Below are 12,524 nucleotides of genomic sequence, written 5' to 3' on the forward strand. Positions count from 1 at the left end.
GGGCCTGGGTTAGAACCTGCAACCTCCAGCATATGGGGCCGGTGCCCTACCCTTTTGAGCCATAGGTACCTTCTTCTTCTTCTTCTTCTTTTTTTTTTAGAGACAGAGTCTCACTTAATCGCCCTGGTAGAGTGTCATGGCGTCACAGCTCACAGCAACCTCCAGCTCCTGGGCTTAGATGATTCTCTTACCTCAGCCTCCCCAAGGAGCTGGGACCACAGGAGCCCTACCCAATGAGTCACAGGTTCCGCCCACCTTGATGCCTCTTTACCCTCTGCTTGACCTAACAACAATACTGTGGACCAAACCTTAGTTATTGTTCCCTCCTTGTGTGTCCACTGCTATAGAAAATCCTATCTATATCTAAAAACATGTGGCAGGATGGTACTGAAAGGGAAAATGAAAATCCTCAAGAAAGACTCTAAAAATCAATATCCCAGAATTATCTCCAAACTAGATTTCATAAAATAATAAGTGTTAAGTTTCAAAGATAAATTCTGAGTCTTAAGTTTGATTGACTGGGAGACAGAGAATCCTAAAACATGTTTTCCAGCAAAAGTGTTACCTTTTCTGAGAATTAAGAACAGCAAAGGATTATAATTATCTAATGACATGAAATCAGTTCTGCAGCAGAGGCATGATTTTATTTTCGATTTTCAAACCTAAAGAAGCAAAGTGCATTCAAACAGAGCATCATAGGGAAAAAGGCAGTGTCCGGTAAAACACTAAATATATGTATGGTATATATTGAAGCAATGAGTGAAAAATTTCCCTCCAGCAGTAAATTTAAATAAGTTCTGGAAAATATGTTTGGAGAAATACTTAAAGTTCAGATAATATATATTTTTGAATGTTAAAGTTCCCAAAATGTACTGAAGATCCCTGAAAACCTTTTGAATTTCAAAAATCACATGTTGTATTTTAAGAAGTTTATTTAGGTTATAGTTTGAAGAATGTATTAAATATTAATACATTATAATTTGATCATACCAAATCATCAAATATGATTTGGGAAGATTTCTAAAAACATACTGATATCAGTAAAGGTTAGATTTGAGCACAAAATGCTTCAGTCAAAAAGAAGTCAATAATATATTCCAAAACTAAAATTCTTATCATGTAAGAATTTCTACCATGCAATAGCAACCCAATGGAAACATAGGCAATGGCTTAAATATGATATTATTATATGAAAATATTGCTTATTGTCACATTGCAATAGCAATAAACGTGAAGCGTCCTAATGTCTGTAAGAAAGAAAACTTCTGTGGGAGGTCACACTGTTTCACTGATTTTACAGCTGAGGGCACAGTGAGGAAGAGTAATTTGTTCGTGATCATGTAGAGATTCTCGTTCACTCTGTGAGCTTATCCATGCAGTGACGAACCTCTCTTTACCATAGAAAATAGATGATAGCAATAGATTAAACATAGAAACAGATATATACATATGTATGTTATAGTTTCATTTTAATTGATGACTACCTTTTAGAAAGGTTATGGCTTCTTATACTTCTCTTTCTACATTGTGGGTATAAGAGAAAATATAAAGTTAAGTTTCAACAAGGAAAATATGACAAAATTTGAAGTGTTTACAGTCACTGCTAACAGTTGAATGGAGAAAGAAAGATGAAAACCTGTGACCCCAGTATACATAATACCATAATCTTCCTTGATAAGAAGTCACTGGTGTGGATGCCACGTGTCTCGGGGAAGAAGAACCCAGGCTCTGGAAAGAGATTGCCAGGGTCAACATTCATGGCCCCCAGCTGATGGGCTGTGCGACCTTGGAGAAGTGTATCTGAATTCCCTTTTACCTCGGTTTCCTATATATGAAATAGGAAGAGTTGTGTGAGGGAGAAGTTGTAAAATTTAAAGAGTAAAATGCTGAAAACAGTATGTGGTACAAGTTAGTAAGTATTAGCTATTTTGATTACTTTGTCATTTTATTTTATCCTAAAATATTCATGAAGAGGCAGTTTGTATGAGTTCAAAACTGGAAGATGATTTTTTTTTTTTTTACTTTCAGATCCATGTGTAATAACTGAACAAAAGCTGAATAAAAATAACATACAGTTAAAATGGAAAAATAGCACGAAACATTATGCCAAAACAGAGGATGTCATTGAATTTGCATATAAACCGGGATATAAGGCACAGACAGCAGTGCAATCATTTCGTGCAGTGTGTCGGGAGGGGCTGGTGGAATACCCCAGATGTGAATAAACAGGCGCTGTTCCCCTACACGCGGGGCCGGCTTCTGTTTCTCACTCCCACTGACTCAAAACTGACAAACATGATGTCTGATGTTTTTCTGATTTCTATTGTATTTCAAACAAAAATGATAGAATAGTTTCAAGTTATAATGAAATGTCTTCTCAAAAATACCTTAAAATAAACCAAATTATTCATTATAAATGTACCAAAATGACTGGTTACCACTGTTTGACACTGGAATACTTATCCGTAAATTAAAATATATAGAAGCAGTGACAACTATATGGTTTTCTGTATGTTGTATAGTACACTGAGATATCAAAGAAAAAATAAGTAAGTTTAGAATTTCATGTGTTTTTTGGCCATTAGACTAACTTTATTCTGTTCATGTCTTTTGGCCACTTGTAATGAGGTTGTTTAATTTTTTCTTGCTTTAGTTCTAATTTACTTTAGTTCTTTGTAGATTCTAGTTATTAGCCCTTTATTGAATGTGTAGTATGCAAATATTTTTTCCATTCCTTAGGTTGTCTATTTACTTTATTGATTATATCCTTAATTGTGCAGAAACATTTTAGTTTGATCGGGCCCCATTTGTTTATTTTTTGTTGTTGTTGCTGTGATTGCAATTGAGATAGATCTTCTTTATAATTTTTTTTCCCTAGGACGATATCTATAAAAGTTTTCCAACACTTTCTTCTAGAATTCTCTTATATACCGATATATAGGAAGTCTCTGTTCCTTCCACGCAGTTTTGCTGTGGATCTAAATATTCCTGAAAACAAAGTCCACTAATATCACTAAATTTACAAACACAAAAAGATAGAGTATAAATGGATAAAGATTTCACACATATTCAGAATTATTTTAAGATATCTTGTACCATAGGGTGCACAAATGTATGCAAAAGTATCTGCATACATATATACCACAGTCCCTCAGTAACCAACAAGAATTGGTTCCAGGACCCTCCTCATCCTCAGCAGATACAAAAATCCAAAGATGTTTTATATAAAATAGGATAGTATTTGCAGGTAGCCTATGCACAATCTCCCATATACTTTAAATTTTCTCCACATTGCTCATTATACTGTTGTGAGCTCCTTTTCCCCCAGGTCCCCCTTCTTTCTCCTATTCCCCCAGCCTACGGGCAAACTCCTGTTCCCCCACCCTTTCCCGTTCCCTCGCCCTAAGGGCTTTCCCACCTACCATCCCATGCTCTCCAGAATTCAGAGGCACAGAAAGTCCCAAGTTTCACAAAACCCCCAAGTTCTCAGTAGATGAAAAATGGTGAAAAACTCACCGAAGCTTGCTCAGTAGATGAACAATGGTGGAAAACTCACCAAGGCTTGATTAATTACTGTTGTATAACCATAGCCATAGTGGTTTAAGATGTATCCATTGATCAATTATTGTTATGTAGTCATAACCATTGTGATTAGAGACATATCCATTGACAACCAAGCTATAACCCTGCCAATGTTCCTTGTCCCCTCATGTTCACTTGAGCTATGCAGATAAACAGGTATAAAAGACAAAAACCCAGCACTTCAGGGCCCCTTGCCTTAGAACAACGGCCCCCTGCACAGATGTGAATAAATCACCTAAATCACCAATTAATAACATCTGAGTGGGTCTAGGTTTATTTTTTCATAACCTCAAAGTTATTTCAATAACTTTCAATAACACAATGTAAATGCCATGTAAATAGCTGGTACACTATTATTTTGTATTGTCACAGTTTTTTTTAAAGTTTTTCTTTTATTTGAGTATCGGTGATCCATTTCTGCTGAATCCACATATGCAGCACCTGTGGAAATGGAGAATCTACAGTGTACATACACACATGTACAGATACATTTCTACACACTACACTGAAAGAAATAAATTCCTGAGAAATTTCACTGTAACTTTGTCCTGGTCAGGTTTGTTCTTAGTGATTCTTTGTACTCTCTAAATTATTTCTGATGAAAATATATTAGCTTTGTAATCAGAAAATATTCAAAATGATGATATTAATAAATAAAAAAAGAAATTACTGACCCTGTATTTTTACTGTATCATTAAAAATAGGGCAGAGACTTCTGGTAGGGATACCTATTATGATTATCAATGAGAAGCACAGAGAAAATAAATGAGTTGAGACCAAAGCACACTCTGGTATCCCTCTACCACACCCTATCATCCATGTACTACACTCTGTCATCCTGCTACCACACCCTATCATCCCTCTACCACACCCTATAATCCCTCTACCACACCCTATCATCCCTCTACCACACTCTGTCATCCCTCCACCTACACTGTGTCATCTCTCTACCTCACTCTGTTAACCCTCTACCACACTCCATCATCCCTCTACCACAGTATGCAGTTCAGGGAGGTTTGCTGCTCATACACTCTTAAATTGTTAAATTCTTAAATTTACACTCATTCTTAAATTGTTGTGGAGGCTTTCTTCTTGAAAATATTGCAAAAGAGTTTATATTTCACAACTGCAATATGTAAATCTCATTTTCATTGACAATGGCCTTCTCAAATACTCTTGTCCTCTTAATTGAAGATTTCTCTTTGTTCCTGGATACTGAGCATACTAGAAAGCTTTTAAGCTAAAAGCTTTTAAGGAAAATGAAAGAAAAATTTACCAATGAGATGATTAAAATTTGATTTACTAATTCACTAATTTATAATAGAATTTAATTCTTTAGTTTAATTTATCTTTTTCCAGTGGATTTTGTGATTTTCCAAAACTAAAACATGGTATTCCATATGAGGAAAACAAATATAAGCCATTTTTCCAAGTTTCTACAGGACAATTAGGAGGGGCCAGAAAAGTTGGGAGATGTAGTGCTTAGTCTTATTTTGAATGCCTTTTATGAAAATAAAAAGAAAAATAGTCAACTTTCTTGTGTTATTTGGAAGTACTCTACATATTAAAATATTTTTATTGAAAGTGCTGATGATTAATGTATTTCGCTACTAATATTTATTTTCTATGATTCCTAATATTCTTTTGGTCAGGTAGCAATCTGACCATATTTTTCCTTTAAAAAAAGTCATTTTACATAAATAAAGGCATATATAAGTATACATGTATATACACATATATACGGTACTTCTTTAGTAACCAGTAATATTGCTTTTAATTTACTGTTATTTCAAATATTAAAAGGTAAGATTTAATATTTTTGCTACCACATTTTTCATAAATCACTTCATTGGTCCTTTATATTCTGGATATATTATCTATTCAATGAATGTAGACAGCAGGACCAAATGATGATAGGTGTATTGAAAAAGAAAAACAAGGGAGACAGAACCGATGAGCCAGTAAAGGAGAGAGTAATGGTCTTTCTCCTGTAAGTTACATTTATTTGAGAATTAAGAGAGGAACAGACATGTATGAATGAACATCTTATACCTAGAAAAATTTATAAACATAACATTTCTCTTACAAGAACAATGTTTCTTTGATATATACATATATATTTCACCTCATATATAGTAGTATGTCTTCAATTCTTTTAAAAGATTTTACATTTTATTTCAGTTTTGAAAACTTTCTAACCTTTCTAAAATATAAAATGAATTTTCTTTCCACTTCCAACTTGAATATTAATCAATTTCTGGCCCTTAGGACTGTGTTTCTTTCCTTTTGTGGAAAATGGTCATTCTGCTTCTTCAGGATAAACACACCTGGAAGGTGACACTGTACAAATTGCTTGTGATGAAGGCTACAGCCTTCAGAATAATGAGAACAATATTGCATGTGCAGCAGGTGGCTGGTCCACTCCTCCAAAATGCAGTTCTATCAGTAAGTGAAATATTTTCTCTCAGATCCTGGTATGTTTTGTGATTATTTTTAAAGAACCAAATCTATTGTAAAGGGTTAAATATAGGTTTTGTCAGATATTTCTATCATTATCCATTCAATTTTTAGTTCCAATGGAATCTAATTGTATTTGCAAGTAGCATAATTTCCCTACCTATATAAATCAAATGTTTGTAACAAGTAGAAATATTAGAGAATGATTGACCTGAAGGTGACCACTTTATGTTAAAGTACATGCATTTATAGTTTATGATTATCAAATTAGTTGACAACAAATGATTATAAAACTGAAGTATCAAAACTAAAGTAAGTATAATTAATATGCATGATGCAATGGTACATTTCAAAACTATTAATAAAAGAGTATAACTGTGATGGATGTGTTACTTAGTTCAATGTAAGCATTTCACATTGTATATCAATTCAGTGCACTGAAACCCATACATGCATCAGTGTACGCAGTTAAGGTTTAATAAACAATATAAAATTTAAAAAAAGTCTTACAGTGAAGACTGTTTTTAAACATTTATCTTTATTTAAATCTGTATCTTCCAAAAATAAAAACCAAGGAAAAAATGAGTAAAGACCCAATTAACTCCTCAGCATAAGGTATATTAAAAAAAAGAGACTTTCTCTAATTGTCTCAGCTATCTGTTCAGCACTTTTTCACTATGAAAGACATTTATCGATCTTGGAATCCTACAAAGTAAACATATTTCTTAATTGTTTGTGTGTGCTTTCAGTGAGAAATGAAAAAAAAAATTTAAAAATGTAGCAATTTATATAATTAAAATTTCCTTCTCAGAAATCACAAAATTATTGATATTATATAAAGTGGTCAGTTTCTATTTGTCTTATTTAAACATGTATTTGGATGAGTTCTCTCAATAAATCAAATAAATGATGTTTTTTAGATGTTAAAGGAAAATGTGGGCCCCTCCACCTATTGAAAATGGAGACATCACTTCATTCCCATTAACAGTATACATTCCTTATTCAACAGTTAAATATCAGTGTCAGAACTTATATCAACTTCAGGGTAACAGGTGAATAACATGTAGGAATGGTCAGTGGTCAGAACCACCAAAATGCCTGAGTAAGTACTTTCATATTCTCATGGATCATGGAAAAGTCTGTATATAAGTATAACGTTTTGTTATTTATAATAGAATTCTCCCAAAGAAACACATAGCCATCCTGCTGAATGCTGCCTACCACATATTTATATGTGAGAAATATAGTATAGAAAATTCTGTTTTATTTTTATACTTACTTTAAAACTTTATGTTGCCAATACATATGTATATATATGTATATGTATATATATGGTGTATGATATGATGATCATATATATACATGCAATAATCCAATAAATTAACACATTCATCATTACCCATAGGTACTATTATGCATATGTATATGTGTTGTAAAGACACTTAAATTCTGCTCTCTTACCTAATTTCAAGTTAAAAATAAAGCATTATTAGCTATATGCCATGCTATACATTATCCCCACATTTATTCCTCTTATTACTAAATGTTTGTACCATCTGACCAAGATTTTGTTCAAACAAAAAACAGTGATGGTAGTTTAAAAAATGCTAGACTTTTTATGTAAGTAATATGAATTTTTTGTAACAACACCCAATATCACACATTAAACCCAGAATCTGATTTATATATCATTTACCATTTTAATTTTCATAAGATATTTTTATTTACAGAGTTGATTTGGAAAGGGTTTTGAGAAAGCATTCCTGAACCATTATATAACACAGCTAAATGTTTTATGTTCATATTTTTCTATTCTGGATCCATGAATAATATCAGAAGAAATCAAGGAAAAATATAACATAACATTAAGGTGGCAAGACAGAGGAAAGCTTTACTCCAAGTCGGGTGAAGAAGTTGAATTTACATGTAAATTGAGAAGCAACATCTCAACCATTTCAAACAATATGTCAGGATGGGAAAATGATATATCCCCATTGTAGGAAAGGCTATTTTTAGCTTTATTAAAATCCACACCTTTATAAGTTCTCAATTTTACATTTTAAGAATTATTTAACTCGTTTTTATTCATCAATAAGAATTTTTGCAATTTGAGATGATGTGATTACAATCTGAGAACTGTGCATCACTTCTTAAAAGGGTCAAATGAAAAACTGGCAAAAAAAAGTGCTCTGCATTCAATTTATGAAATATCTATGTCAGGAAATTACACGCAATCATGTTAGAGGCCATTATGTCTATTACCTTCCAAAATATCTCAAAGATAGCTTCTGTTCTCCAGTCAATGAAAAAGATATTGTTGTCCCTGTCTTTGAAATTGTATCACTTTATAAAAATGAAAAAATCAACCTAAGTCATAACTTATATTAGCAATAAGATATGTCATTAGTCATTATTAATGAATAAATTCACAAAAATGATGAAATGTATAAACCTTTACCAGATGTCAGCCTAGCAGACTTAAAAATCAAACTAATCATAAAGAGGAATTAAAGTTTATATATATTGCTATTGCAACACTGACATACAAAGTGATACAAATCCTCTATCAGTTGTAAACACATCCACATATGTGTACACAGAGACCTACACACACAGACACACAGAATACTCTGCAACCTGAACTAATATTTACCAAAATAAAGTTGGGAGGGAATGCAATGAAATAAGTGAAATTCTATTTTGTATTCATTGATAATAAGACTTAAAAGTTATTGCTTAACTCTTTCACATACAGTAGTGTTCTCTGATTTTCTAATTTTAACATATATCATTTTTGAATCACTGGAATTATTTATTGTAAAATAAAGATGCCTATAAAATGAAGGCAATGCAAATTGAGAGCTCTAAAGACCTCAATGGTCATGATCTTAAAGTTGAATTACATTTTAAAAAGTTTTGGTTAGAAGAGTTTTGAAAATTTCAATAATGAGATTGTAAAGTGTAATTTTTATATCTATTCATTTCAACAGAATTGGTGAAAATCATTTTTGACCAGAAACATCTTCAATTTGTAAAAGATGTTAATCTTTCATGTGAAAATCAAAGTGTAAATAGTAAGATTAAAGTATTTTAGTGTAAGTTTTTTTTTATTGCAGAAGTAACTTGTTTACTAAAGCTTTCTCCATGTTAGTGATTTTTTTAGATAAATTGGTTGAGTTGAAAAAAATCAGATTTCACAAATTCAAAGGATATTTGTTATATTCATCAAGGTATCTTTGCAGTTATATTAATACTTCTGAATATATTTATAGCACATTTGGGCCACTGTAATCAATTACAGTTAAGTGAGTGGTTTATGAAAAACAGAAATTTATTTCATAGAGTTGTAGACACCTGGATGTCCAAGATTAAGAGCCTAGCTGAACTGACATCTGGTAAACACTCTCTATTTCATAGATAGTGCCTTCTCCTTACATCCCCCAAACATGGAGAGGATTTTGAAGTTCCATGCGTTTTTTTTTTTTTTTTTTTTTGAGACAGTCTCAAGCTGTCACCCTAGGTAGAGTGTCATGCATCACAGCTCACAGCGATCTCCAACTCTTGGGCTTAATTAGCAATTCTCTTGCCTCAGCCTCCCAAGTAGCTGGGACTACATGTGCCTGCCATAAAGCCTGGCTATTTTGTTGTCGTTGGTGGTGGTGGTGTTGTTGTTGTAGTTGTCATCATTGTTGTTTGGTGGGCCCGGGCTGGATTCTAAGTTGCCAGCTCTGGTGTATGTGGCTGGCACCGTAGTCACTTGATTACATACTCCATCAGTATTTTTTAAATAAAGGCACTAATCCAGTCAACAAGGGTGAAATATTGATGAGCTAATCACCAATAAAGGCCTTACTTGCTGCAGAATACCACCACAATGATGATTAAGGTGCTACATACAAAATTTATAGGGACAGTAACATTCAGAACAAAGCACAGCATAAGGTTAAAAAAAGATATTCTGGGCAAATGAAAACTGTAAGAAAATAGGCAGAAGCTATATTTCTATATTCACATCAGACAAAATATAATTTAAGTCAAAACTGGTAGAATCTTGTGATAAAGGAATTACTTTATCAAGAAGCTATACAAGTACAAATATTTATCCAACCAACATGGGAGCAAATAAAATATACAAAGCAAATATTACAAAATCTGAAGGGAAAAATAGCAAACCAAAAATAGTAGGGGATTTTAATATGTCACTTTTAACAATGGGTAGATTATTAGACTCTAGACAGAAATCAGTAAGCAAACATTGGGCTTGAACTTTATGTTAGACCAAATGGAACAAACAGACATATGCAGAATACGCATCCAGGAGCAGTAGAATACACATTCTTCTTAGGCCTGCTAAAGGAGCATTCTCCAGGATAGAGTGTATATTAAGGCACAAAAGCAGTCTTAAAACTTTTTAAAAGATTGAAGACTTATGAAGTATCTTTTGCGAACACAATGGTTTGAAATAGAAATCAATGAGAGGAATTTGGGAAAATTAAAAAAATGGAAATTAAACAACATGATCCTTAGTTACCAATGAGGTGATGAAAATTAAAGGGAAATTTAAAAATAGAGAACAATGATGGCAAACCAATGTACTAAAACTTATTGGGTGCAGCAAAAGCAGTTCTAGAAGGGACATTTATAGATATAATGTCTACAGGAGAGAAAGGAAAGATCTCAAATAAACATCTTTGTATCTCAAGAAGTTAGAAAGTGAAGAACAAACCATCCAAAGATAGCTGTAGGAAGGAAATAGTAAGAATCAGAGCAGAAATAATTGAAATACAGACCAGAGAAATGATCCTGAGTATCAACAAAAGTAAAATTTGGTTTTTGAAAAGATAAACAGAATTGACAAATCTTTAGCTAGACTGAAAAGAAGAAAAAGGAGGACTCACATAAATAAAATTAGCAATGAAAGAGGAAACATTACAAAGGATAGTACAAAAATATAAAGGATCCTAAAAATCCACTCTAAACAATTGTATGCCAACAAATTGGATAACTTAGACAACCCAATGACATAAATTCCCAGACACATACAATGTACCAAGACTGAAATGTGAACAAATAGAAAATTAGAAATCACACTAATAATGAATGAGTCATAAAGAATATCCCATACAAGAAACCCAGGCTTGATGATGGCTTCACCAGTAAATTTTAACAAATACTTAAAGAATCAATACCAGTCTGTCTCTGATTCTGCTAAAAAATCAGAGAAAGAATACTTTCAAACTTATTTTCTTATTTATCTTTATTTTCTTTTGATTTTTCTTTTTTAAAAACATTTTCAGATAAATATAAAGGAACAAATGCTTTGGTTGCATTGTGATTCTAAGGTAACGTACGAGTTGTATTTGAGCCCTTCATCCAGACAGTGTGCTGTATACCCTTACATGGTGCACATTAGGGAAGAGCTCCCCAACCCATCCCAGCTTCCCCTTTCTCATTTCCCTCCTCTCCTTGTTCACTTCAATATACTTGTGTTTTTCTCTCCTGTGAGTGTGTAGTGGTTTTTTGTTAGTTTCACATTAGTATTGAGTACATTGGATACTTACTTTTCCATTCTGTGATACTCTACTAAGAAGAATGTTCTTCAATTCCATCCAGGTAAATATAAAAGATATAAAATCTCAGTCTTTTATGGCTGAATAATATTCCATAGCATACATATACCACAGTTTATTATTCCATTCATGGGTTCATGGGCACTTGGGTTGCTTCCACATCTTGGCAATTCCGAATTGAGCTGCAATAAACATTCTATGGCAAATGTCCTTGTAATAAAATAATTTCTTACTTTGTGGTAGATACCTAGTAATGAGGTTGTGAGATCAAATGGAAGGTCTACTTTGACTTCTTTGAGCATTCTCTGTACTTCTTTCCACAGAGACAGTATTAATTTGCAATCCCACCAGCAATGTAAAAGTGTTCTGTTCTCTCCACATCCACACCAGCATCTGTAGCTTTGAAATTCTGGGAAGTGGGCAATTCTCACAGGGGTTAGGTGATATCTCAGTGCAGTTTGGGTTTGCATTTCTCTGATGATTATGGACAGCGAGAATTTGTTTCATTTGTTTGTTGACTGGATTTAAGCCAATAAAAACAAGGAAAGATAAAGATGAACGCTATCTACTGGTCAAGGGAATGATATAACATGAAGAGATTTCAATTTTAAACATTTATGCTTCCACCTTAAATGTTCCAGGTATACAAAATGAATTCTAACTGATGTGAACAATATCATATTCTGCAACTCAATAATATCTGGGGGATTTCAACAGTTCCAAAATTATTTTGTGAGGCCTCACCCATCATGATACCAAAGCCACAAAAGGATGCTATAAATATAATTATGGGCCAATATTCCCATAATTGCAGAGGCAAAAATAAATAAATATACTAGCAAACAATTTATCACATTAAAAAGGATCATTAACCATGGTCAAAAGGGATTTATCACTGGAATGTAAGGACAGTAT

At 32.9% G+C, this 12,524-nt stretch overlaps 1 protein-coding gene and 1 pseudogene across 1 annotated transcript in view; both read left to right on the forward strand.

The window, feature by feature from the left end:
* LOC100946493 (complement factor H-related protein 4-like) overlaps positions 1 to 2,421 on the forward strand; it is a gene marked incomplete at its 5' end in the record, with an annotated part of 10,810 nt that extends 8,389 nt beyond the window's left edge. The window contains 1 exon segment of the mRNA XM_023509153.1: positions 2,029 to 2,421. Coding sequence (XP_023364921.1) covers positions 2,029 to 2,225 — 197 coding nt within the window.
* A 3,404-nt stretch (positions 2,422 to 5,825) lies between these two features.
* LOC105888419 lies at positions 5,826 to 8,090 on the forward strand (annotated as a pseudogene).
* Positions 8,091 to 12,524: the final 4,434 nt, after the last annotated feature.

Source organism: Otolemur garnettii, unplaced genomic scaffold (assembly GCF_000181295.1).
Source record: "Otolemur garnettii isolate 467f Iridium unplaced genomic scaffold, OtoGar3 scaffold00501, whole genome shotgun sequence".
Classification (NCBI taxonomy): domain Eukaryota; kingdom Metazoa; phylum Chordata; class Mammalia; order Primates; family Galagidae; genus Otolemur; species Otolemur garnettii.